The sequence below is a fragment of the Aptenodytes patagonicus genome, chromosome 10 (assembly GCF_965638725.1).
Source record: "Aptenodytes patagonicus chromosome 10, bAptPat1.pri.cur, whole genome shotgun sequence".
NCBI classification, from domain to species: Eukaryota; Metazoa; Chordata; class Aves; order Sphenisciformes; family Spheniscidae; genus Aptenodytes; species Aptenodytes patagonicus.
This window is the reverse complement of record NC_134958.1, coordinates 24166710-24192711: the sequence shown is the minus strand read 5'-3', so window position 1 is coordinate 24192711 and position 26002 is coordinate 24166710. Positions and strand designations below refer to the sequence as shown.

At 50.6% G+C, this 26002-nt stretch overlaps 1 protein-coding gene across 1 annotated transcript in view; it reads right to left on the bottom strand.

Moving 5' to 3' along the window:
- Positions 1-217: 217 nt before the first annotated feature.
- The window catches only part of TRIP4 (thyroid hormone receptor interactor 4), a 34040-nt gene continuing 8255 nt past the window's right edge, over positions 218-26002 (bottom strand). The window contains exons 7-13 of the mRNA XM_076348624.1: positions 25731-25946; positions 25058-25184; positions 24127-24314; positions 22892-23016; positions 21984-22075; positions 5371-5473; positions 218-454 (exon numbers count right to left, since the gene is read on the bottom strand). Of these exons, the coding sequence (XP_076204739.1) occupies positions 387-454; positions 5371-5473; positions 21984-22075; positions 22892-23016; positions 24127-24314; positions 25058-25184; positions 25731-25946 (919 nt within the window). The 3' untranslated portion in view covers positions 218-386. The remainder of the gene's footprint in view (positions 455-5370; positions 5474-21983; positions 22076-22891; positions 23017-24126; positions 24315-25057; positions 25185-25730; positions 25947-26002) is intronic.

Below are 26002 nucleotides of genomic sequence, written 5' to 3'. Positions count from 1 at the left end.
AGGCACATTTTGGGGAGGGAGATGCTGCCAAAGCCAGGATGGAGCTACCTCCTGCCTGCCAAGACGGATGGAGCTGGGCTGGCCACTGTCCTGGGATCCGGCGCTCACAGGAGATGCCAGCACTTGGTTCAATCCCATCCCGTCAAGCTCCATTTCCCACCCACCCTTGTCCGCAGTGTGTGACTTCCCGGGAAGCACAGGGCTGTTGGGCGAGAGCTCAGTGAAAACACATCTCTTTTAATGCTTTTGGAATACAACAGATACAGCAATACCTAAAAGCGTTCTCAGATCCATCTTGCACCCGCTTTCCAGAGTCGAGGACCATCCAGGCACCCTTCGGTGGCAGTCAGGTGCTGCGTGGGAACACGGCGCTGCTCCCCTGCGGCTCACCCCATCGCTTTCTGCTTCATTAACCCCTTCTTTGCTCCCTGATGGATCTTTGCATCCAGCTTCCCTGTAAAGAGGGGATTAAAAAAAACCAAAAAACAAAAAACACACAACAAACCCTCATCACTCTTTATTTTTAAATGCTATTTGCAATGCAAATCAGCTGGAGGCAGCGAGGTCTCCTAGTTAGTGTGTTCCTGTCACATTCAATTATCGTGCTTGAGGAGCCAGGCGTTTCCAGCCGCCGTGGCTTCCCTCTGCAGGCACGACACCAGGGAGCCGGGGGCAAGCATGTCCGACGCGGCAAAGAGACGCCAGAGCAGGGGAAATTCAGCGAGGAGGAGAGTAAATTAACATCCAGCACTCGCCTGCTGCTACCAGAGGGGGAAAAAATCGATCCCTTTGCTCGCCCGCAGGATGTGTGTCAACACGTTCAAAGGAGATGGGGGACCATCAAGCACTGTGTCGGGGACATGTTTCTCCGCGGCATGGTGGAAAGCCGGGCTTGGGGACAATAAACCCCCAGCTTGGGGATGACAATGCAGTGGGGCACAGAAGGTGATGGGGACCGACTGCTCTGTGCTGCCGAGCACCAGGTTGGTGGCCTCCAAGGCCACCATCCGGGAGGGATGTGCTGCCTTTGCCACTGGGGAGCACCTTGGGGAGCCCAGGCGCCTGCGGCTGGCTCCTCTGGTGGGACCCAGAGCAAAAGCAGCCTCCCCTCATCCCACCAACCTTCACAGCCCTTGGTGGCTTCGCTGCCAGCTCTGCTTTCCCACCTGGGAGAGGAGCAGGACACCAACACATGGGATTTGGGCAACTCCTTCAGAAGAAGCCAAAAACCAGGCACGGCAAGTAAGGAAGGCAATGTGCTGCCTCGGAGGAGCGTCCCCGTCCCCCCTCTCCCTGCCCATAAAAAAGCAAGGATGTTCCTGCTCTCCCAGGCAAATCTCCCTCCTCCGAAAGAGAGAGGAAGAAAGGGAAGGTGACCTTAAGCAAGGCAGCACGGCAAAGAGCCAGCCTCCCAAAGAGGCTTTGCCATCAGCCAGCGCCGGTCGCCTCCTCTAATGTCATGTCTCCCCAGGAACTCGCCTCCCTGCTCCTGCACCCCTGCGTCTTCCCATCCTCCAAATGCCAGCCTCATCCCATCTCTGTCTGTAGCTGGGAGCAGGGATGGGGCTCCACCACATTGCAGAAGCCAGCAGGAAAAACTGCAGAGCCTGCAGTGAGCTGGGGAGGGCGGCCTCAGTCCCTAGGGAGCATCCCCTGCATCCCTCAGGAGGAACATGGGCATCCACCGTGGTCACACCATCAGGAGGGGAAGCAAAGGGATCAGAGCTTGATCCCAAGGAGGTGGACAGACAGAGCCCGTCCCAGTGAAATCCCAGCGAGGTGGATGGAGCCGGAGCTGGCAGGCACCTCATCCGGGTCCCACAGCATCACCCCTCCAGGGAATCAAGCCCGGTGTCACCCTGTGGGTGAAACACAGCCCATGCGGTCCCCAGGAGAGCTGCATTGCTCCAGGCCAGCTACAGCACACAGCAGATCTCATCCCTGGTGGGGACCAGATCCACCAGGCTCCAAACCAGTCCCGCTTTGGCCACTGCTCCCAAAACTACCAGTAAATGCCCATGTGCCATGAGAAACAAGTGCTTGTCCAGAGAAAATGGCTCCAAACCAGCCAGAGGCTATCACCTTCTCTTCAAACCGAGAAAACTTCTCAATTTCAGCTCAATGAAGAGTCCGACAATGCTTTTCCCAGGAGAGGCAGGTTACAAAAGTGCTTCGCTCAGGATGTCCCACCAGGACAACCCAGCCTCCCTGAAACCAGTCCTCCTCCTTCAGCTTGAGTTTTGGGCCAGCCTTGCTCCTGTCTGAGCTTGAGAGGGAAGTTCAATGCACCAAACCCATAACACATGCAAAAAACATGTGAGTGAGGGTTTGCAAGTCACCGTGCTATAGATCCACAAACTGAAACGCGGCTACAGTCAGGTCGAAATTGGAAGCAGGAACCAGATGCTGCCGAAGTCTCAGTGCAGCCGTTGCCAACCTGCAGCCCATGGGATGCAAAAGTGCATCTGCAAAACTCTTCCACCATCACAAATGAGAAAATTAAATCTGAGGCCAAGCGAAAGGGCAAAACAGGGCATTACTTGAAGCCTCTGTTTTCAGACAGTGTTCTCACCCTGAGCTGCAGTTTGGAAGATGCTCTCCTACAAGGTCTGGGAGATCCACCATCCTCTCTGCCACCCTATGTGGGAGAAGACTTTCCCCACCTGCCTAAGGATGGGGAAGAAACCCCCTCCTTGCAATGGCTGGAAAGAGCGATGGGCACCCAACAAGGCTGAGCCAGCACGGCCAGACTGGAAGCGGCGTGTCAGACCACTGTGTTGCCAAGCCATGGGGTTTTTAGCAGGAGAAAGGTGGCGAGTTCACACTCGCTCAATGCTCCTCTCCCCCACCACCAACGCTGTGTCACCTCCGGGGCTGTAAGCTTCATATTTAATGCACCTGCCTGCTCCTCCCGGACCCCAAAAGCAAACGCAAGCCTCCTCGGCTCTATCAGCTGGCAAAGATAAAACATCACGTGGGTAACCTTTAGGAAAAGCCTAAAAATAAGGCAATGGCCCCAGGGTCCCCTTCTCTTTCCGCTCAATGATTTAAGGACTCTTGTCTCGCACTGCGACGTGTCCCTTTGCCCGCTCCTCCGCGCTCTTCCAGCCATCGGCTGTTGAAGGGGGGTTTCTGAGCGATGCTTGAGGGAGGCTTCAGGGAAGCTTTGCCTGGATTCAAGGAAAACTTCCACGAGAACCGCCACCGAGCTTTGTCCTCATGCGCTGAAACTAAGTGGGGATGTGTTTGGGGACAGCCGTGCTCCCAAACATGATGCAAACACAGTGCCCATCACTTCCACACAAACAATAACCCTGGCAGCAAAAATCAAGCTATGTTAGGTTTTTTTAGAAACGACTAATTTGCAATGGAGAAGCATTCAGATGTCATTGTGGCGAGGTCCATGCTGTTATCTGGCAAGGAAAACCGCTCCGGCTTGGCTTCCCAACAAGACAAACTGGCATTTTGTCATGGCTTGAGCCAGGCTTCAAGGAGACCGGGGCAGCCAGCGAGCTCAGGTGGGGACGTGAGCCGGCACCTTCCCCCTGATCTGCTTCCAGCTTGGAGAATTAAGCTTTTGACTGCCTCGGACGTGATGCCAGCTCCTGTTAAAACAGCACCTTACCCCGATGAAAGGTCAAAGCCTTCCTTGCTCCTTCCTTAGGCTGTCACAAATATCACCCAGACGGACAGTGTCCCCTCTGGGAGGGGAACATGCAACTCCACAGACTCCCCCACTGCTGCTCTCGTGACAGCTCCTGTCGGGATGGAGGGCAGGAAAGGCAGGGCCAGCAGCAGAAGCGGGCAGCGCAGGCAGCCGCCAGCACAGCCGGCTTCCTTCCAGGCTGTTAGACTGATCCTTCTCCAAGCAGGAAAGTGTCACAACACAAAGGAGACGATGTGACAGATGGGGAGGGGACCGGCAGCGCCTGCACCCGGCAAGGCAGACACGCAGAAGCCGGCTGCCCTGCGCTCACACCACGCAGCAGCTTCCCCTTCAGCCACTACCAGCAGCTCTCCTCCTAACCACAGCCGGATGGAGGCAGATGTGGCAGTGAAGGGGCATGAGAGAGCCTGTATGAGAGCAAGGAGAGGTTAAAAGGGGGGGGGGGGGGAGATGCAGCAGCTGCTCCAGCACGCAACAACGACGAGGCTGTTCTACCGCAGCAGAAACGTTTGCATCCTAAATAACTCGCCGCAGCCCTGCCTGCTCACCGGCGCGCTGGGAAAGACCCGTCCCTGGGGGAGGACAGTGCCGCTAGCAAGATCCGAGTGCTGCAGCTCACCAAGCATCATTTGTCGCCACCGGCTGAACGCACCTCCCAGATATTGCCACAAAAGTCAGGGAAGAAACCAAATTGTTTTGCCCTGCTCAATACCCCAGCAGGGCAGGAATACCCCCAGCGCCCAGGAAGAGACCAAAGCCGTGGGAGAACAGTGCTTCTCTGAGTGGAGAGGGGAAAACAACCTCAAAAACAACAAAAATAACCCTTCAAAAGGGCTTCAAAAGCCCTTATTAACCAGTCCTGAGAAATCCTGCCGCTCCCGCGCCGCTAGATAACTACTCCTGGAGAACCACACTGCAAACGAGAAAGAAAACCCAGTCGGCAGCTCTGCTAAACAAACAGCCAAGACTATTTCTGCTTATGCTGCTTTTAGCCCGTCAAATTAATTTTTCACATCCCCTGAAAGCGTGTACGGTGCCTTCCCCAGGCTGTGTGGTGGGGAGGCTGCTAATAAGGACGGAGCTGACTGCAGGCTCCCCAGCTGCTGCATCCCTCCTCCATCCTTTTTACGGCAGCAGGCAGGAATAACTGGCAGCCTGCGGAGGGGCTGGTGGCTCATAAAAGGGACTAACAACGCTGGCAAGTAGAGCGCGGACAGATGCTGCGGCGCTTCCCTGCAAGCTCTGCCAGGACATCCCATCCTGCCGGCCTGCGGATGGAGAACATCCATCTGGCCCTGCAGCTCTTGCTGCTTCAAGCCCTCACCATCCTCACGGGCAAGAGGGCAATTTTGAACTGCAGGCAAGAAGCTAGCACGGATCTGCCTGAGCATCACCGCACCGGCTCGTATCCTGACCCAGGCTGATGCCAGAAGCAGATCAGCTGCAGACACGAGCGCTCTTTGACTCCTGAGTGTTTGCAGAGGCAGGAAGAGGCATGTACTTGAGAGGAAGCAACATCTGGGGAAAGGGGAACCGAAGACAAAAAAAATATTACAGATGTATTCGAGTCATTAAACAAACACCTACAGATCAAAGAGCACAGGGCAAAGGTTGCGAACTCATATGGCAAAGGCAAGCAGAGGTGGCGATGAGAGCAGGCACAAAAGGCCAAGGGGGGCATCTGTGGAAACTTTACTACTTACAGATTTTGGGTTTTCCTTTGATGGGAAACTTCACAACCATCTCCTGGGGATTAGTGCAGATAAAGACAAATGGAGACCCGGACTCCTGGCTCAGATCCGGATACTGCGAAACACAGACACACACAGAAAGCAGAGTCAGACCAACTGCCGCGGGTGTGAAAAGAGCTCGGCGGTCAGGAGCAGAGAAATCGTTATTTAAGAGATGGGTTATATCTAGGCTGTAGCTGCTCAGACTAAACCAGTTCAAGAACTTTTAATGAAAAAAAAAAACCCAAACCAAAACCAATTGCAGGTTTGGGTCTTAATCAGTGAGCCCCTCGCTAAGCCTCTTCTCATCGTACCTCTGCCAGAGCTTGCTCACTTTTCGGATCTGCTCACTGAGCTGCTTCCCTGTGTGCTCCCTAACCCTTTTCAGCCCCCTTTAGCACCGTCCTGCGTTTCGCCGCCTAAAAGGTGTGGTTTCACACTTGGCTTAAGCTGATCTAAAGCATGGAGTGTCGACAGAGAGGCGGTCGGGGACCCTGCCCTCCCAAGCTTGCCTGCTCACTGCCTGCTTTGAGCCAGGACAAGCATGGGACCGATTTTCGACCCAAAGCATTCCCGGATTCAGTTGACGGGGATGCAGGCACCCCCACCAAACCCCAGCCGATTGTGGATGGCACACCAGAACCTCAACCGAAACAGCTTGGCCAACCCAACAAGATGATGACCACCAGAAGGGTGGCCACGTCTTTTACTGAAGCAGCTGTCCCAACTATGGATACATCCCCATCTCTTCCCCACAAAGCTCAGTCCAAACACAAGGGCTTTGAGATTTTGCAGAGTGTGCACCATCCTGCCTGTGGGGGACACAGCCCTTGAGATTAGTCTGCATCTAAAGGGTGAGCGCAGTAGAAAAACCGCTTGCAACGTGCCAGGTCGATGGCTCGGAGAAGCCGGCCGTCTCCATGCAGGGCTGGCTCTGCGAAAGGAGTCTACAGAAAGATTTCACTGCGACAAAGACATGGGGGAATTTCATAGGAAGAGTATAAACAGATTGTTTCTCTCATTAACCATGGGGGAAAAAGGAGGGAAAAAAACCCCACTCAGCACAAGAAGTGCACTGAAGTCCTGTCTGGATGCAGCTCAGCCTCACTGGTATTCAGAAGTGAAATGCAAAACAGTAACAAAAAATGTATATACCAACCATCACATCAGATTCTCCATTAGCTGCTGACCTTGTGCTGACAGGCACAGATGTGAGGGCATGCCACGAAGGTGCTCCAGCCCAGGAAACCCAGTTCAAACAGAGTGCGGAAGCGGTTTTTCTTCCATGGGAAAACTGCCTTCTTTTTAATTTTTGCTCCCCTGCCTTCCTCAGGCAGATCCGTCAAGGCTGCTGTAGGGGACAGGATGCCAGACCAGATGGAGCAGCATGTCCTGGCAAATCCCCCATTTGTTACTAACAAATGACTCCTAGGCTGAGTGTTTGAAAAGCTCTCACCGACCTGCCAAGATGAGTTTGGATTTGCCCTGGAACAGCTGGGCACGGAGAGGTGAGCAGGGAGCAACCCGCTCTCCCTGCGCTGTAGCAGGGTTTGGCAGCGTTGCCAGCGGTTAGGGGAGATTTACAGAAGCCCAACACTGGGATTGGATCAACCGAGGAAAGCGTTTCCAGCCCCTCTTATTTTACAACAGCGTGTAAGAGCTGTTCACCGAGCAAGAGAGAGATATGTACGTGCACTTAGCTGCTCTGTACAACACCCACGCTGGAGGAGAAAGAGCCGCACTGATCTGCGTCGCACGCGGATGCCCTGCTGTACCGATCTGAGGTTGGAGAGGTTTCTTCCTCTTTTTTTTTTTCCTGGCTGAGCCATGTTACTTGACTTGCTTCCACCACTCCATGCCAACGCCAAGGATTTTCATTTCCCATCTGCAGGGAAGGAGGATCTTGGAAGGTTAGAAAGAGCCAATGCGAATATCCCTGGCCAACGCCTGGTGAGTGCAAAATGCTGGCGCTGCTTTATTGCTCTCAGCATCATGCGGGTGACTGGTGGCCCCTCCACAGCCAGAGGACCTGACTTACCCAGCAGCTCCCACACTAGCATGGCCTCCGAAGGTCACACCATAGAGCGGTGGGGCATAAGCCACCGTCCAGACCTGGTCACAGAGGTGCTCCACCCCCACTCTACTACACATGGTTCAGTCAGTGGCTTCTTCAGCCAGGTTGTGTGTCCGGGACCAGTATGCCGTAGAGGTCTTGCTGCCTGGAGTACAGCTGCTTCCCAAATCTCCTCAGCCACCATCTCCTAGGTGGACCTGGACATCACCGTGTCCCCCTTCACACACCTTACAGGCCCTCACACAGGGACTGTCCCCGTAACGCGTACCCAGGCGTCGGCAGCAAAAGCAACAGCCAGGTTGGTTTCTCCACTGACAGCTTTCATCCAAAACCAGGATCAAACCTTCAGCTTCAAAAGCTTCCAGCTCAATCCGATCCCAAGGCCGAGGCAGATGCCATAGCTGCAACTTGGGTTTAGGCGTTCCACGCCGCAACCTTTCATCTTCACTCCCAGGGTACATTTCTGTACGTGTGCCAAATCCGTCCGTGTCCTGCATTTTAAAAGCCTCGGTCCTTCCTCTGGCATCTCACTGCCAGGAGGCAGGGAAGGAGCCCTCGTCGAGCCGCTACATTTAAGGCTTCCTATTGTACCTACCCCGGAAACCTCTTATCCCATCCCGGTGAACAACAAAAGCAGAATATTCCTGCCTGCTGGAGCTGAGAAAAAGCCGTAACCCTTTCCGCTGCCTAGAGACAAGATGCTCCCAGGTGGAAAAGATGGGGCTGAGCCCTCACAAGATGCTGAGCCAACCTAATGGCCAGGCTCTCCTCTTCCCCAGGTCCCTTCCACAAGTCAATTCAACTTGTTCCCCCTGCAGAAATTTAGGGAGGTTTTGGGCAAAGTCAGTTTTCTGCCATGTTAATGGGCTGAACTGCTCAAAGAAGGGTCCGGTGAAGCAAGTGAATGGCAGGAGCACATGGCTGGGGGCTAGTAGGAACCGAGACTCCTCTCAGAGAGCAGCGAGAGGTTAGATATGCCCACTGTACCTCCTGAAACCACTGCCTGCAACCTGAACGGAGAAACAGTGAGATACTCTTTTGCCACATGACACATCACCAGGACCAAGAGCACAGCCTCTCCCCAGTGCACCTGTAACAAGCTGCCATTATTTAACATGTTTAGAAACCACCTCCATGGACCTCATTCCTAGAAGTCACTGGAGCTGTTACTATTTCCTACCCAAAATTTCTCCCTGTTGCTATTCAGTCCCCTAAACAGTGCTCGCTCTCGACGTCGCGCATGATCACCATGAGCAACATCGCCTGTAGACACCTACGGACTGTATCTACATTATCTTGTCTCGTCATCAACAGGATCAAGACAGACAGCGTGGCTGAACCGCGGCACTCCTCTGCCTCTACGGCTCTTTCTGCAGCTTAGCTCAGCACTAGGACATCGGTACCCACCTGCCCCGCACCAAAGATGCCTCTCCTATTGGCAACTACTCAGCTGACTGACGCTCTCAGTGGAGACGCTGCCACCAAGATACCAAACACAACTGCCTCCATTACATTTTCCAAAGCTGCCCAAATATCTAACGAGTAAAAAACTCATTTCTCAATGTTTCTGCTGTAAGAGGTCAGTCGAGTCACTCTACAGTCTGCAACACAGTAAGTTTAGGAGACAGAGAAAAAATTTACTCCCAGCTACTACACCCCACAGACAGCAGCCACTGCCCATCAGCGATTCGGCAAACCTGAGACTTGTAGTAAAAGCCCAGAAGCCACATCTAGTGTGCCAGAGAGAGAAGACAGAGCATATCCCCAGTAAAGAGGATCTGCAACAGCAATTTTTTAAATAAAAGGTCAATTTAGAGGGAAACCACACTCCCTCTCTACAGGAGACCAAGAATCCAACCCAGCGAGGAGTCTGATGGGGGTGTTCCTTCCTAATTTCAACGGCACTCATTGTTATAATCTTGAGGGTGTAAATAAGACAGGTGCCAGTACTCCAGGCTTTGACATTGCCTCTACTGGGAACCAACTCAGCATTTAGCAGAAGGTGGCTAAAAAGGCCCTCTAAAACAAATAAAGTCCAGAGGCCACATTGTCCCTCGAGAAGGAGAAAACCTGCCCTCCTCCAATCCTGCAGATGAGCTGGAAAGCTCGAAAGAGAGGGGTTATGCAATATAACTATGGTGTAAAAAAAAAAAAAAAAAAGATTCAGCCTCCTTCCAGACCTTCTGCCACCTTGTAGCGGGCTTGCGACGAGGCAGTTGGGAGGACGGTGGGCTCCGTGGGCTGCGAACAGCCGGCACAGCTTACCAACTGCTGCTCCAGCCCACTGCTTCGCACAGTTGAAAACCCCACATACGCTCTCCATACACCCAGCGTCCATGCAACCTTGCTCATCCCATCACTGCAACCACACCGGTTGGGCTTCAATTTGCTGCTAACAGGTTTGTAAGATCCTAGCTGTGAAGAGATTAGTGGGGGGAGAAAAAAAAAAAAGCAGATCTCAAGGCAGCTTAACACATGCAGAAAGAGCTCGAGGTTAAATGTATCGTCTGAGTACAAGCTGGAAAAGGGAGCTGAGCGCTGGGCTCCTCCAAAAACCAGCCACCAGATTTGCCCTCTCGCTGGAGCCGGCGCTTTGAACATACATTAAGTGGCTATCAGATGTCCCCAACAGCCACCCCAATCAAGCTGCAAGCGCGGATAATTGCTCATGAATGTTCCCTACACTTTGTTTTCACCATCCCTCGTCTCCCATCACCAGCTCGTCACCACCAGAAATAGCAGCAGGGCTGCCCAGCCTCCTCACTCCACAGCCCACAGCAAAAGAGCAAAGGAGGGGACAAGCCAGCTCGGAGCCAGCAGAGACACGAACCCACCTTCTCTGACATTTGAGAAAAAAAAAAAAATCCTGCTAATTTTTTTTCCCCCCATACCAATCTGTTAAAGTAAGTATTTTTTTCCCCGATTTGGGTAAAGCCTGCAGCGGAATGTGGGGGCCGTGCAGGCTTGCCCAGCAACGCTGGTAACAATGCGGGGTTCGGGACCCTTAGCTCGTCCTGATTCCATCTCAGCAGTGGGGAAAAAAAAAACCAAACATGGAGAAGGGCTGTCCCGAGCCCCTCAATTTCTTCACCCCTCCCTGACAAACTGCGTTCGCTTGAACCCATGCCGTAAACCAAAGGCAGGGAAATCGAAAGAGACGAAGGAAAACGTGCCGGGGGGGAGCCAAACCATCACTAACGAGATGAGCTCTGCTCCGGTGCATCCGAGGAAGGAACAAAGGCACCGCATGCAACGGAGCAGCGGCTCTGCACAGCACAAAGCCAAAACACTCCCCGGCAGCTTCGTTAGCAACATTTCAAGAGCATCTTTCGCTCTCATTAAGGTCTCCGGACACAAAAGGAGACAAGCAAACGCAGCACAAGAGTCCGAATGCTAACACCAGGTGGGAATAGCCCCGGCATTTTACGCAGGCTGGCCTACAGAGCCCTGCAATGCAGCCTGAGCTCTCCTCCACTCTTCTTGCCCATCAAGCGTGCAACCGCCCAGCCCCAGCGCACATCCTGGTTAGCCGGAGCATGGCGGAGAATTGCACGCTGGAACCTGTAGTCCTTCGGCAGGTCGCTGCCATCCGCTCCATCTTACAGCTGCCAGGGGGTGGCCTTGGGGCACTGGCACTGAACACCGAGGAGGTGGTTGAGATGTTCTGCAAGGTTAATAACGGAAAGGGTTGAATCATTTTCCTGGCGTGCCTCCTTGGTGAACAACAGGGGAAATACAGCTTGCTCTGCCAGGCAGCGCTGGGCCAAGACACCAGCTCCAGCCTTCGTTTCCCCACTGCTCTCTAAGAGCTTCGAAATAAAAGAGGCAGCGCTGGAAAGCAATGCTGTCTGGAAAGAATAAAAGCAAGCAGAGCCCATGTGTTGGCAAGAGAGCTCACCATAAAATGCATTCAAAGGGGAAAAAAAAAAAAAAATAATCTTGGCGGAGACGGCGTCCCCTCCGAAAGAGCAGGGCTGCTGTAACCAGCAGTGGCAATAAATCAGCTTTCCCCAGCAGGCAAAAACACGCACTGGGCTCTTCCACGGGCGTTATGAGAAGCCCCTTGGCCACGTGCAAGGGAGAGGAGCGGGATGCGAGGCATCCCCCCGGAGCCGGGCACAACTTCCTTCACCCCGTTTTCTTGGTGATTTGTGGGAAAGGCAGATCCGCTCTTCTTTCACGCCTCATAAGCTTCATAGCTGTCAGACTAACGTAACAGGTAATTAACTACTAAACAGCCATTTTCTCCTCCTCTCCGGAGGGAAATTGCTCACCATCCAGCTAGAAAATGTTTCTTCAGTGGTTTGCAAAGGGGAAAAGAAAGTTGGAAATTTCTGGCAAGTGACGGGAGTGCCGCAGCCAAAGAGGGGCATTCGCAGCACCTGCAATATGGACATATGGATGCAGGAGAAATGGAGCCCTCAAAAATGAGAGAGATGATGCTTATCTGGTTGTGGGTGCTGCAAACTCCCCGATTCCAGTTCGGGCACCACCAGCAATAACCCCGGTTCCTGCCCGCAGGTACCCCGTGGAGCTGCCCTGGTACAGCTGCAGCCAAAACTGATCCAGCACTTGAAGCTCAGTTATCGGCTCTGCGGTCCATCTGTAGGTAGGAGTTATTTAATATCAAGAGGAAAAAAAAAATCCCACCCTTCTCGCAGTCTGCAGGACCAGCCTTCAAGAACTGCCGTGCCCAAGCGACATCCGTCCCTGCCGCTTTTCCAAGGAGAGTGGTGTTGAAGCATCGTTTCCCCATCTGTTGTTCTAACAGCGGTGTAGTCTCCACCACCTCTTTACACGGACATTCGCTTTTGGGGATTATCTAGCCAATCTCCCAACCAAGCCTTCACCCTGAAGTGCTCCAGGGCACATTTGCCCAAAAGGTGACACACGGCTGGCAACAGGAGCCATTGCCTGAGCCAGGAGATCCAGGTTTGCCGCTGCTCTGTGTCACCTTCTCCTGACTCAGACCTCCAGTCTTGGAACGAGCTTGCAGAGCACCAAGCGCTTCACTTTGAGGTTTGATCTCCCTCATGACATGGTCTTGCATCACACTTTCAGCTTTGAGCATGTTTTCAGGCATCATCTTTTAAGGACCTGTTCCCTCTGCCTTAGCACAGGCCAACCAGGCTTTTGGCCCATGAGAAACATAACATTTTCCTAAACAGAAACCCCAAAGCAGATCCAACTTTCTAGAAACACCAAATTTTCTAGCCTGAGGCAGAAATGTCCAGTACTGCAGCCTTGTGAACTCGCACCCGAGGAACTCTACATGCTGCTCTTGGCCACAGAAGACCACATGGATGCAGAGGAGCCACTCCGGGGAGGCTGGGTTAGAAAAAGGATACATGCCTACGTTCAATCCGAATCAACAGAACGGGCAAAAAAGAAAAAAAAGCAGTATCGCAAAGAAACACAAACAAAAGTCGGCAGCCAAACTTTTGTTTGAAAGCCTGTCAGGTCTAGACTGCAACGTGTGAGGAAGGAACAGCTCGAAACCACAGCTGCTAATGGTTATGGATTTGGCAATCAAAATGTCTTTGTTAAAAAAAAAAAAGTTAACTGCCTTACTATTGAGGTTACAAACCGCAGCCTTGATGCATTGTTGCAGTCAACATCCTCCCTGCTGTTTCTGAGAGCTTACATCTGCTGCTGGCAGATCATGTGCTGGCATAGGCTCCTTTCGCAAGGATGCGCAAGGAATTTTGCTAGCCTGCCTTCCTTTCCCCTTCTTCCCACAACGATGCCTGTCAGTCCTTGCCTGCTCTGCCCCTCACAGGCTTAGCTGGTATGCAACCGGATCCAGACGCAGCAGGCTGGGATCGCCGCAGGATCCTTTCCCCGGCCGGTCGGATCCATCCGGTGGGTGTTCTCCGCCTCCCAGCCTCGAGCCTGGCTCTCGTCGTGTTCCTACACCACAAGCTGTACTTTGATTCAAAGGGCAGGGGAAGCAATTAAAATGTAATAACAGGACTTTGAAATGTAGATTTAATATTCAAACTCGTGCTGGTGCAGTCAGATTTCTTAAAACGCTGAGCAGTCTGCCAGGGCTCCAGTCAGCAGGGAGACCTGGAGGACTCAGCGGTGCCAGCAAACACCGGGCATGCTGCACCCCCCCTGCTCTGCCTGAACCGGCGTCACAGGACCTACAGCCACCAACACCCTTCTGCGGCTCAAATCCCAGCCTGAGAAAACACCCGCCCATGGTAAACCCTACAAGCAGCGCGAGAAGGGCTTGCGATGTTTATAGAGTGCCTGACGACTGTCGGGGGAAACCGGGTGGACTTGGAAAAATATTCGGTAGTGTAGTAGGCTCAGCTGAAAGCGTCGTTTTCATCCTCCTGTGCCAAGGGACGGCGGAGGCAGGGCTAACCTCAGCTGCAATGCAGCCCCACCGCCCACGCTGTCGGACGAAAGCTGGCAAGGAGGAGGAAAGAGGCGATGGGGAGGAGGAGACAAGGGGAAAACAGGGCACCTGCTTCTGCTCAAGCAGCTCAGAACGCCTGCACCCTGCTAGATACAGCCAGACGTTTTCAAGCAGCTTCATAAAGTCCTTTCATAAATCAGAGCTGCAAAGCAAAGGGGTAAAAACAGTGCAGCCGAGCGCAGCAGGTGACGGAGATGAGCTGAACTTTGGAAAAAAACTAACTTTGGTGAACACAGCCCTGTGCAGATAAGGCATCCACGTCACTGCCCTGGTTTACTTCGGCAGCTGCCACTCCCTGCACTGACCCTTGCTGCTACTCCCCGAGGAGGCGTGACGCCGGCGGCTGCTTCCAGCTATTGATTCAATCCCACCAACGTGATGGGATTTCTCATGGCCCAACGTGCAGCAGAACCAGGATACGCATCCGAGCGACCGGTCTGTTCGGGGTTATGAAATTGATGACACGCCAAAGAAAGCCTAAGCAAGTGTAGTCCTTGGGCACTCGTACATTTACCACGGTGGTTATACTCTGTAGCTGCCAGCTCCCCTGTCATTTGGGGTCACCACCTAAAGGGTGGTCACGGCTCGACCTGGCGGAGCTACAATCGGATGGCGAGGGTGTGGGGCACCTGAGCAGCAGCCAGGCTCGAGGTCAATTTTATCTAACCTTTGGTTTCAGGATTAAATAAAAACCAAACACCAAGAAGGCGGCAAGTATCAGTGACCACATCTGAACGGAGAAAAAAAAAAATCCCAGATCACTGACTAGTTTGCTGAAATGGTAGCAGAGGCTAAGTCCACAGTCATCATTAATTAAGTCATATGCTTCAGCCTTGGCTTCATTTTTTCCCTAGGGTCTAGGAAACCAGAGGAGAGGGCAAGCTAGCCTCTATCATTCGATTCCTTTGGCATGTTAATGCATTCCTAAATTAATCATCATCAAGTGACAATCTCTCCTTCATCTTAACAGACTGAGCAGTGGCCTCAGTAAACCTACTGGCTTATGCAAGGCAGCTGGAGCCTTAGAAGAGTCTCTGATGAAAACCAAAGCACTTCACATAAGGAAAAACTCCCCCATCTCTTACCGTCTATAATCCAAACCAGCTGCATGCCTGCTCTGCTCTGCTCCTAGAACCACGAACCGGGGGGGCTTTATGCGGTGAGAAACCAAATAAAGAGACGCACCACCCATAGGTCTCTGCAAGCCAGACCAATGCCTAATACCTCTTGATCTGGCATCAGGCTACACGTGAAAGACAAATTCAGCTTAGGAGAATTCAGGGACCTGTAAAGTTCAAAGGCCTTTCGTCGGCTGCAATCATTAACAGCCACCTAGATTGCTGCAGAAGGAAGCATACCTGATCTAGCCTTCAAAACCCTGCTAAAAATCATTCATTGGTAGAGGTGCAATAACTAAGGCTCAGGAACGAGAAGGCAAATATCCCGTTGGTGGGGGGTGAGCGAAGGTGCCAGGACAGCCACAGCATCGCACAAACGAGCATTTGTCTCACTCGGAGCCTGCGCTAGGAAACCTTTACTTTGGGGAGAAGGTCCTCGTAAAAAGTCTCTACGTATTTATACTCTTCTTCAAAGTATACGTCAACGTATATGTTTGTGTTTCTCCCTCTCATTAACTTCTTTCTTATGAAAATATTACCAGCGGGCTATTGCTCCTTTATTTGGAGATAATCTAAACAGGCACCTTCTGGAGTCTAAATATAGAAAATTTCTACCCTCCTTCTTCACTCCTGTTTGAGAACTGAAAGCAAGTCCTGTATGCCTGGCGCCCAAGTCTCATTTTTTTTGCTGTTATTTTCACCAGGGAGGGAAGAGGAGGGCAAGAGATTAAACGCAAATTTCCTGAGAGGGAAAGATGGAGCCTATTTAAATGATAGTTTCAATCTCGTGGCACAAAAATAGCTTAGATGTGTTCCCTTGTGCAGATTTAGGACACTAAGTGATCACCTAATGAAAAATAAACACTAGTTCATCACCTAATGAAAAATTCACCTAGTGAAAAATAAACACTTTACTCCCGTCAAACATAATTACCCAATATTTCAACCCGAGATAATAGCTACATCTAGATATCAGCATGTGTGCACGCCTGTATTCAAAATAAGTCCAAACACACCTATCAACTACTAAAATAGCAGCAGCGGAAATGTTCTTTTTCCAGTTAAAGTAATAGTCTCTCGGATCAAAGTCATTAGCAAAATGAACATGGACTTCAGAGCACATTAAAACGGCATAAATGTAAATAGTTCCCTGCCTGCTGTAGACTCTTGCCAAGCCCTGCCTGCAGCTTCCCATGTTTCCCCAGCGAGCGCTGCTGAAGTCACCGACACCTCATGCAGGAAAAGAAAGGCAGCTCCTTGCTCTGCTCAAGGTGTCGGTGACATCAGCCCCGGAGCAAGGAAAAGCCGTCGTCAACGCTCAGATCTCTATGGGGGGGAAAAAAAGTTTCCAGGTCACCTTTAGCGCCGAAAAGCATAACAAAGGGATCATTCTGCTCTCAACCAAGGCTTTTTGGGTGGCTGCCACAAAAAGAAGGAAACGAGCCCAGAACGCGCTCCGAGGAGGTGTAAGATGTGCAAAGCTCAGCTGGAAATACTGAGATTTAAGAGCCACGCAGAGGGATCTCCTGGCACCAGGCAACCACCCGCCCTCAGCAGCAGGGCTGAATTCAGAAAGCAGCTTTTGCTCCAGTCCCCTGCGAACAAAGCAGGTGACACTTGGTACCTGGGGTGGACTTTCCTACTTGATAAAAACTTCTGCTCCTGGAGCAGCTTCGATCCAAAGATCACGGCTCTGAGCAGTAAAATTAGGCATATATAACCTCTGACGGGGAAGCACTGCTTTATTTTCCACGTGGGAAAGAGACCCAGAGGAATGGATTTAACTAGTTCATGCAATTAGTAGCACAACTGGGATTAGAGCAATGTCATCTGACGTGATGCTGATTTTAATCACAAGGACATCTTTTATCTGCTCTTCCTCTGCTCCCTGCCAGCTACTGGATGCAAGATCCTGTTCTGTCATCACTTCTCACGTGGCCCTGCAGATCTGCAAACCACTTCAACAACGTCAATCAGTCTTCAAATACTGTACGTAGGGCAGAGCTGAAGGGGTTATGCAAGGCCAGACTTACATGTCCGGTAATAATGCAGATAAATAACCGGTCCCTAATAATAATGCAAGCTCTTGGGGCAGGGACTGGGTCTGAGTCTGCTGGTGCAGCATCCAGCGAAACAGGGCATCATTGCTTGATTTTGTTTTTTGAGAACAAGTGTAAAAAAAAAATATATTAAATGAGGATAATGATAGAAAAATACCAGCAGGGTGCCACTAACATCTTCATTAGCAACCTGAGAGGTGATGCAAACAGCAAGGAAACTAAATCTGCAGATGGTACTAAATAGGGAGTGGGTGACAGTATCAAAAGGACTGAGAAATAATAGAAAAGTCGCAGGAGGGACAGGCCAGGAAGAGTCTCCCTTGCCTATGGGAACGAATGGTCACAAGAGTCAAAACAAACTTCCACGGCTGCTGAAAAAGGCAGGGCCACCATCAAAAGACAATGAGTAAGACAGGGAACTACTTAATCTTCGGGTGGCGGGTATAATCTGCAAATGTGGTTTGCCCTGCACTTGTGAAATGATTTCTTCCGGAAAATGCAGGAGCTTCAAATATAAGTTGGTGAAGAGGAGAGGTGTGAGTCAAAGCACAGTGCCTGCAAAGAGCGGTGGCTTAATCTCCGAGAGGTCTCTGCTCCTGGATCAGACTACCTTACTTGCTAATATACTGCAGATCTTTAGAAAATATTCAATGTTTTTTGCGTGCCGTAAGTGGCAAAAACACATCATCTTCCTCTCCCTCTCCCCCTGAAGCAAGGAGGAGTCTTTGTACACCAAGAAATGACTGGATTGCACTGCTGACAAGTGGCTTTGGTGCTGGTTGCTGATGAACCTGGGCTGAATCATCAGCGTGAGCAACAGGAATTTCCGACTCCCAGAGAGATCCAACTTGGATTTCTGAGCTGGAGCTGCACGCTTTTTCATCTTGCTAGCATTTGCAATTAAATTAATCTCAGCTTCCTTCAGATGCACTTGCTGCTCATGATAGTCCACAAAAACATACATTTCCTCATAAATCAGCTGCAGAAGGATGCTCAGATCTCTGAATTCAATCTTACAAGTGAGGGAAATGAACACTGCATTAAGTGAGCCTGGGAAAAAAGTGGACAAAACCACTGTAAAAAGGCAACAAATTGGGAATTATAAATAGTTTGCCATATGGGAGCAGCAAAAAGCCAGTGAGATATAAACCAGGAAGTGCCACGGCATTACGGCATTGAGAAGAGACATAAATCTCTCACCTATAGGTCTGATAACAGTGCTACTGGAATACACTACTCTTCCTCCAGTGTCTCTGTGGCCAAGCGGTGCCAGCAAACTGGGAGGAATTTATAGAGAACACAGCTAATTGTGAGGCTCCTCTGTGGGAAGATTAAAAGCTAGTTACCTACAGCTCAATTTCCAGATTGTAAGAAGCTGTCACAGCCATTTTACCAATGCCTGAAGAACATATCCACAAAGGAAGAGGGGGAATTGTTAGGGAGAGAAAAGTACTTGTGAGAGACCAAGACATATTTTTCCACCAAGAAGAAGGATGAGATTCTCCATTTAAAACCAAACTGTAAATCAGTGGATGCTACAGGGAAAAAAAACCCACTACACTGGCCCCAGTGTCCTTTCCTCTTCTCTCTCCCAAGGCTTGCTCCCATATAAGACCAAACACTCCTGCAGATTTCGTCATATTCCAGTCCCGAAGCTCCCTCTGCTGCTTGTATTCCAACCTCTCCCCATTCCACCTGCGACTAAGAGGAGACACAACCTCATCAGAAATACTCACTTCATCTCTAGTTTCCAAGCATCTCTCTGCTAAAAAAACCTCACAGGGTTTGGGAAAGCCAGAAGAGCACTTCATGAGAAACAGCCCCCAGCTGCTGATGCCTCTCCAATTCTTCATGGCAAGAAGGTGCTCATCAGCCTGGTGTGTCCTCCTCCTCCGTCCCAAGGAATCCATGTATTCCGTCTCACAAGACGGTCTTGGTTCACTATCAAGCCCTACATGGTCTGGTGATTCCCATCAGACCAAACCTGACTTCTACAAGGGCCAGTGGAGTGACGAGACATGAAACGGTATCGAGAACAGCCGTGCTTTGCTTGGTACTAAGCGCAGGCTTTGTAAGTTAATAAAACACACCCCAAGGAGAGCCGCTGCTCCAGATTTTGGGCATGAAGTCAGTCACAGCATCACAGAGTCAGACCTCAGGAGGTCTCTAGTCCAACTTCCCAATCAAAGCAAGGTCGACACCGAATTCAGGCGAGGTTGCTCACAGCTTTGTCCTGTCGGGTCCTGAAAATCTTCGCGGGTGGTGACTGCACAACCCCTCTGGGCAACGCCTGCTCCAGTGCTTGGCTGTCCTCATGGGGATTTTTTTTGCTTAAGTCACATTGAACCCTCCCCTTTCAATTTATGACCCTTGTCTCTCATCCTCCTGCCGTGTACATCAGCAAAGAGCCTGGCTCTGTCGCTCTATAATCTCCTTGCAGGAAGTGGAAGGTCTCTCTTCTTCCCCTGCCTCTCTTCACAGGGCACGTGCTCCAGCCCCCAGCCATCTTGGTGGCCTCCACTGGACTCACTCCAGTTCATCAATATCTTTTTTGTGACCACAGTATTCCAGATGTGGTTTAACCAATGCTGAGCAAAGAGGAATAATCACTTCTACTGGCCACACTGGGCCATCATGCTGCCAGGGCTCCTGTTCAGCTCGCTGGCTGCCAAAATCCCCAGTGCCTCTTCAGCAGAGCCGCTCCCCAGCACCGATGCAGGGGGTTAGTCCACTCCAGGTGCAGGGTTTGGCACTGGGCCTTCAGGAATACTGTGCCAGCACCTTCCTCCAGCCTGTCGAGGTTCCTCTGAATGGCAGCCCTGCTGCTGAGCATGCCTACTGCTCTCCCCAAGAGCAGCATTCAAACACTCATTATGGGGCACTCCATCTCCCCCTCCAGGTCACTGCTAAATGTATTAAACAGGAGAAGTTTGAGGAAAAAGCCCTGAGGAGCACCACCTGTGACCAGCCTCCAAAGAGATTACGAGGCAACCACCACTGCGCTTTGAAGGCCGATGACCCAGCCAGTTGTCAGCCCTAGAAGTCCACCCACCCACACTATAATGATGCATCTTGGATATGTGCATGCTGTAGGAGACCAGGCTAAAAGCCTTGCTAAATACAAAGTAAAAGATATTCACCACTCTAACTATTGGATCATAGAAGGCAATCAGGTTAAGCAAGCATGATTTTACCCCTAGGTAAACCCACATGGGCTATTCCCAATGTACTTCTCCTCCATGTGCCCAAAACTGGCTTCCAAAAGGAATTGCTCTATGGATTTCCCAGAGACCAAAGGGAAGCTGACTGGCCTGAAGTGTCCAGGATCATCCTTCCTTCCCTTTTTAAAGATGGATGTAGTAGTCATCTTTCTACAGTTATCAGGGTCCTCTCCTGATCTCCATAACCGTTCCAAGGTAAGAGTGGCCTCACAAAGACACCTGCCAACACTCTCAGCACATTTGGATGCACACCATCAGCACCCATGGACTTGTACGGGTTGAGATTTCTCAAAAGACTCCTGATTCAATCTCCCTTCGCTACAGGTAGTCCCTCTCCTCCTTGAACCCTGCCTCTAGGCACGAGATCTCTGGGAGATCTTGTTGGGGAAGCCTGAGGTGAAGGCGGCCTCCGTACCTCAACCTTATCTGCATCCCTGGTCACCAAATGACCTGCCTCATTCAGCAAAAGGCCACTCAAACCTCTCTTGGGAGTCTTAATCCACTGTAATCTCCAGCTGTCCCTTCTTCCCTGTATCTAGGGGCTCTGGATGTCCTCCCTGCACGGTCGCCATGAAGACCCTGCAGCTCTCCTGTCCACCCTCCCTGGTGGGAGGGCGCTCACCTCCTCCCACAGCTCCTTCTCCTGGTGACTCGGTGCCCCAACCAGAGCACAACTCTCACCAGTGAGGCCACGGTGACCTCCAGCTCCAGGAATAAGCACCAGGCAGTTCCAGCAGCTACAGACCTAGATGCCTCTGCTTGGGTCAAGCTACCCTTTCTTATACCAGAGTAGTTGATCGCGCTGGTACCACAGGGCCAGGGACAAGGTCCCATGGCACATCACCACCATTGCTGCAGAGTTTTCCACGCTTCCAGGCTGTCTTGAGTTTCCAGGCCCTTCACATCCTCTGCCACACAAATCACTCCAATAATTGCAAAGTCTCCGCTGGCTGTGCTCACGGAGTTGTTTGCTGCACTCCAAAAGCAGCCAAATAGGTAATTGACCCCTCCTAATCCAGAGTCCTCCCTGAGATGGGAAGATCAGCGTAGTTATACCCAGAGGTAGCAAAAAATTGCTGCCTGGCTGGGCAAAACTTGGAGCAATTCTTCCTATTAGGACACCATGAAGATTCAAGAGAAATAATCAGCACTTTAGAAGTCACATCGAGGTAAGATGTAAGCTCCCAAGTTTGCCAAACGAGGATGAAAACCAGAAATACAACATTAATGCATTGCAGATTCCAGTCTTCCACAGTCCAGCACAGCCACAGCATCCTGGTGCACATCTGTCCATTGCAGCAAGGGAAGCAACAGCTCTCACGAGCCCGTGCAGTATGGTCTCTCAAGCTAGTGTTGGTTTAATTAAACAGGCGTGAGTCCTTATCGAAAAGGAGTTTCAGAGTATGTGAGAAACTAGTTTCAACCAAACTACCTCACTGCCAGAGAGGCTGACGATGGATTTAGTCTGTATTAGTCCACCGCTCCCTTCCACCATTGCTGAAATGCATTTTCTCAGTACATTCTCTTTCTAGCCAAACAAGACTGCGTGGCAGTCACGTCTTCGCCCATCGCAGTCTAAAATCTCCATTCAACGTCTTCACTAGAGCACGTCATGGAGGTGAGTTACACTACTTTAAAAGTTTGCTGGCTATCGCAAGCTCGTAAAGGTTTATTTGCTGTACTCACCTGCTCATTAAATTGCTCTTGTGATAAACAGTCAGTCATGTCCACACAGCCTAGGAGGCACCCTGAGGGATAATCGCTTGGAAATTCCACATCTGCATCAAAAGAAATATCTCTTAAAGGGGCCCACATCCCCACACACATAGCTGGGGTCTCCTAACCCCCAGGTGCCCTTCCCTCTCCTCTGTGCACTTCTACTTTTTGAGGAACAAGAAAACATACAGCAATTTTAACACCCCGTCGTTCTTTTTCCAGCTCAGGATCTTCACCATGACAGGACTAAGGCTGGGAGATTTAATTATATATACACCTTTCCCTGCTTAGCTTCAGACAGAGGAACATACAGTGCAGGAAGAGCTCCTGGCTCTGATGAGGGAGCAGGCAATCCTGCTGTGTGACATTTAAGCTGGATGACGTGCAGAAACACCACGCAAAGAGGCGTGCAGCGCAGCCACCAGCATCCTCCTACCCACGTGAGAGAATAACATCTTCCTGAGAACCTGCAGCTTTTCAATCCTGATTTCTGCAAGGTCACAATACATGAAAAGCCTTTAACATCACTGTAAACTGACTGAAGCACAAGCCACTTCACGCACGCAAGCACACACTCGATAGCTTGTTGCTTGAGCCAAGAATAAAATGAAGCCCTTTGCTATCAAAAGCTATCACAGAAGTCAGGTGCAATTCGCCGGTGTTTGTGCTTGGAGTACTTGACCAGCTAAAGGATGGAGTTAAAGTCTGCCACCATACCCATTCGGCCGACGAAATGCAGAAAGGATGAAGAGAATTTCAAGAAGAGAAGGTTAAAAAGTGAAGCAGTAATAACTGCTCAGCAGAGAGGGCTTTCTGACACTGCTCATTACGTGGCTCAATGTACCAAATAATACAAAGATCCAAGGAGAGAAGTTCACCTTTCCGGAGCAGCATTCTGTAGGTGGTCTCCAGTTCAGAGATTTCCTGAGGGGAAGGTCTTTTAGCAGTAGCTGCAATCCATAACCGCCCTCTATGAGATGTGTACCAGGTCCTGCCCTCCACCCTAGAGAACAAAGGAGAATTTAGGACTTAAATTTCAGCAGAAATCACCCACACGGACAGATTTTTCAGTTGAATGTTTCGCTACACAATTCCTGCTGTTAAGCTTTGCCCTGACTATTTAAACTCAAACAACATGTCAGCACTACAGAGAAAAGCTGAGATGGGCAAGAAATTATGCCACAAGCAGAGCACGTCCTCACTGCTTTAGAGCAACAGCAAAAAAGGACATCAATCCCCTGCAAGTACAGCAGTATGTCGGACGTGCGTAGGACGATCTGCTCATACCATTCCCTTACAAGCTCAAGAAGTTACACACAGTAAGCATGCAATCTAGGGAGTAATAACAGACCATGCATCTGTATGAAGTTGTTAGCTGCAGCTCTCGGGGATCCCAGCATGGGCACTAGGCATCAATGCTGCAGCTGTATCGGAGCGGCTGACAGCATCCCCAGATCACCTGGATGCAGAAGCCGGGCACATTAAGATTTACAGCATCTTTACCTTGGGAAGTCAAAAAGCTTTGCTCTCTAAAATGAAAAATTCTGTGAAGGAAAAAGAAGGCTAAGGAAGATTCTTTGTTCTGTATTAGTGGTAGGAAAGGTGAATTAACAAGTCAGGGATGCTGTGCTGAAGGTGCTTCTCTTTGTAAACTGATTCCTAGCCCAGAGGGAGAAGGTGGTGGCAAGGGGTGTGTGCGTGTGGTTGGGTTTTTTTTCAGACAAAGCCTTGTGCCCCTTTTGGCTTCTCTACGATGGACAAAAAGACCAGAAGAACATATTTCATATTTTCAGCTTATTTACCTTCCAAATTCCAGAAAGGTACGCCCCAACTATAGTGCAGAAATCTCAGCCTCTCTCTAAACTTACACACTGTGAAGAAACTTGTACCTTCCAGGTTAGCTACTCCCATGAAAAACCAATTCATCAGGCTTCTCAAACCATCAGTACAGCGGACGAGGAAGCACGGCTTCCAAACCTGGAGCTGTCGGTAGGTATCAGGCACTGTACAAAGCAAGCAAGTCCACAGAGGTCCTCTGAGGAACACAACTTCCCAGCTCACCTACGAAGGAAGAGCTGGTCAGGATACAACACAGTTCAGGCCACCCCTTTACCTTTTGATTCCTCTTACGAGTAAGGAAGCCCAAGGCTGGTGCATGCTGAGGCACCAACCATCATCCGAGATCTCCTGCAACTCTCGATCCTGAATCCGCAACCTGTTCCGCTCCGAGCCAGACTCATTTCCAGCATCCATGGAATGGATGGCTTTCCGGTGTGGGAGCAAACCAGTTTGGTCCACCCACTTCAGTGTGTTCAAAAGAAACAAGAAAAAGGTTAGCACCTCTCTAGGAAAAACGTACATCAAGTGCAAATCCTATCTGAGTTTTCCTTCATTTAAGGACAAAGGTATTACTTTTATTGGGATCACTCCTCCTTCCTTGCAAGCTCGCTGCGCTTCCATGCGATAGTTTGGCAGGAGGAAAAGCAAGGTCATGCTCCGCTCTGTGTGGCTTTTCCTTTCTAAGCATCACAGCTACGGATTTAAAGAATAAATCTACCTGCTGGTGTTTCAAAGCATTCACAGGAAGATACAATTTTCAAAGCATATTCACAGCCATCAACACTCAAAACTGGGAATCGTTGAACCTCCAAATGCTTAGCATACACCAGGAACACCCCGATTAAAGTGGAATTAGGGTAGAGATCATGCCCTTTGGAAACTGGAAATCTGGCAGAAAAGGCTTCATAAACGGAGCTGAAAAAGGACACAACCTTAGGCTGACTCTCAGAAATTCTTTCAAGTTCCTGAAGAGGAGGTAGGAAACTAAAACTCAGAAAACTCAGATAAACCAAACCTCCCAAGAGCAGGGAACAGAGCAGGGCATTAGTAAACCTTTTCTGTCCCCAACTCAGATGGCTAATGAGGATCTCCCAGACACAGGGGAGGAAAGAGGTACCACAAACATGCTAGAATTCACAATTCTTAAGCTCAGCTCTCCCAAAGTTAGTTATTACTCTGGTATAAGTCATTCAACCCATGCTGACCAAAGGAGCAGGCTGAAGAAGACGAGGATTCACTAAAACACCAGAACTCAGAGTCGTCTTTGCTTCTGGGCTCCCAGCTGGCTTGCTCAGCGTGCCACAATTAATGGCTTCGATGGTTTCATCCAGTCTGCAAGCACAAACAAGAGGCATGAAAATTCCCTGCTTCCCCCTGGCAACGTCTCCCTTCTCCCCACACAAACATTCCTGACCCAAAGCATTTTTTTACCACCTCCCCTAGCTAAACGATTTCCTTGCTAGGTCTGATTTCTAATTTGAACAGTCACTCCTATCTACCGCAGAAACTCAGCCTGGTTTGACTTTGAGATGAATTGGTTCTGTTGAGATAGGCCTTCTGCAACATCTCTTTCCAGGGCAGCTTTATTTTTAACAGATGTGCCAGCTACTGAAACCCCGTGTAAGCCTCGCACAGTTGGGCTTTGGAGGGGGGTCTCAGCAGAGCTGCGCTGAAAGAGATGATATGTTGCAAGCCAAAAAGACCCTCAAGGAAGAAAAGAACGCAAAACTGCATCCTAGTGTCGGAAGTGCCCTCCAAGGGAACGGCTTGCTCAGCCTTCCTCACACTCGCTCTTCTAGATTCAGCCAGACCACCATCCGTAACGATTTTCACCTCCCTGCTCTCGGGCATGCCTTCGCGCTGCCAGTTCTCACTCACTTGCTGTGGTATTCAGCCATGCTATTGTCTTCCTCCAGAATCTGCCTGCCAGCGAAGTCGATGGTGATTTTTTTGGCAAGCCGAGAGGCGTGACGCAGCTCCCGCAGTTCCTGCTCTCTCTTCTGGAGGGCCTCCCTTTCCTGCTTGGAAAGCCACTGGTTGGAGTCCGTGGCAAAGTAATCTGATTCATCGTCGATGACCTGGGTTCGACGCACGCTGGTGAGAAACAACCGTAATGGTAGAAGATAAGGACAGCAGGACAGTGACACAGC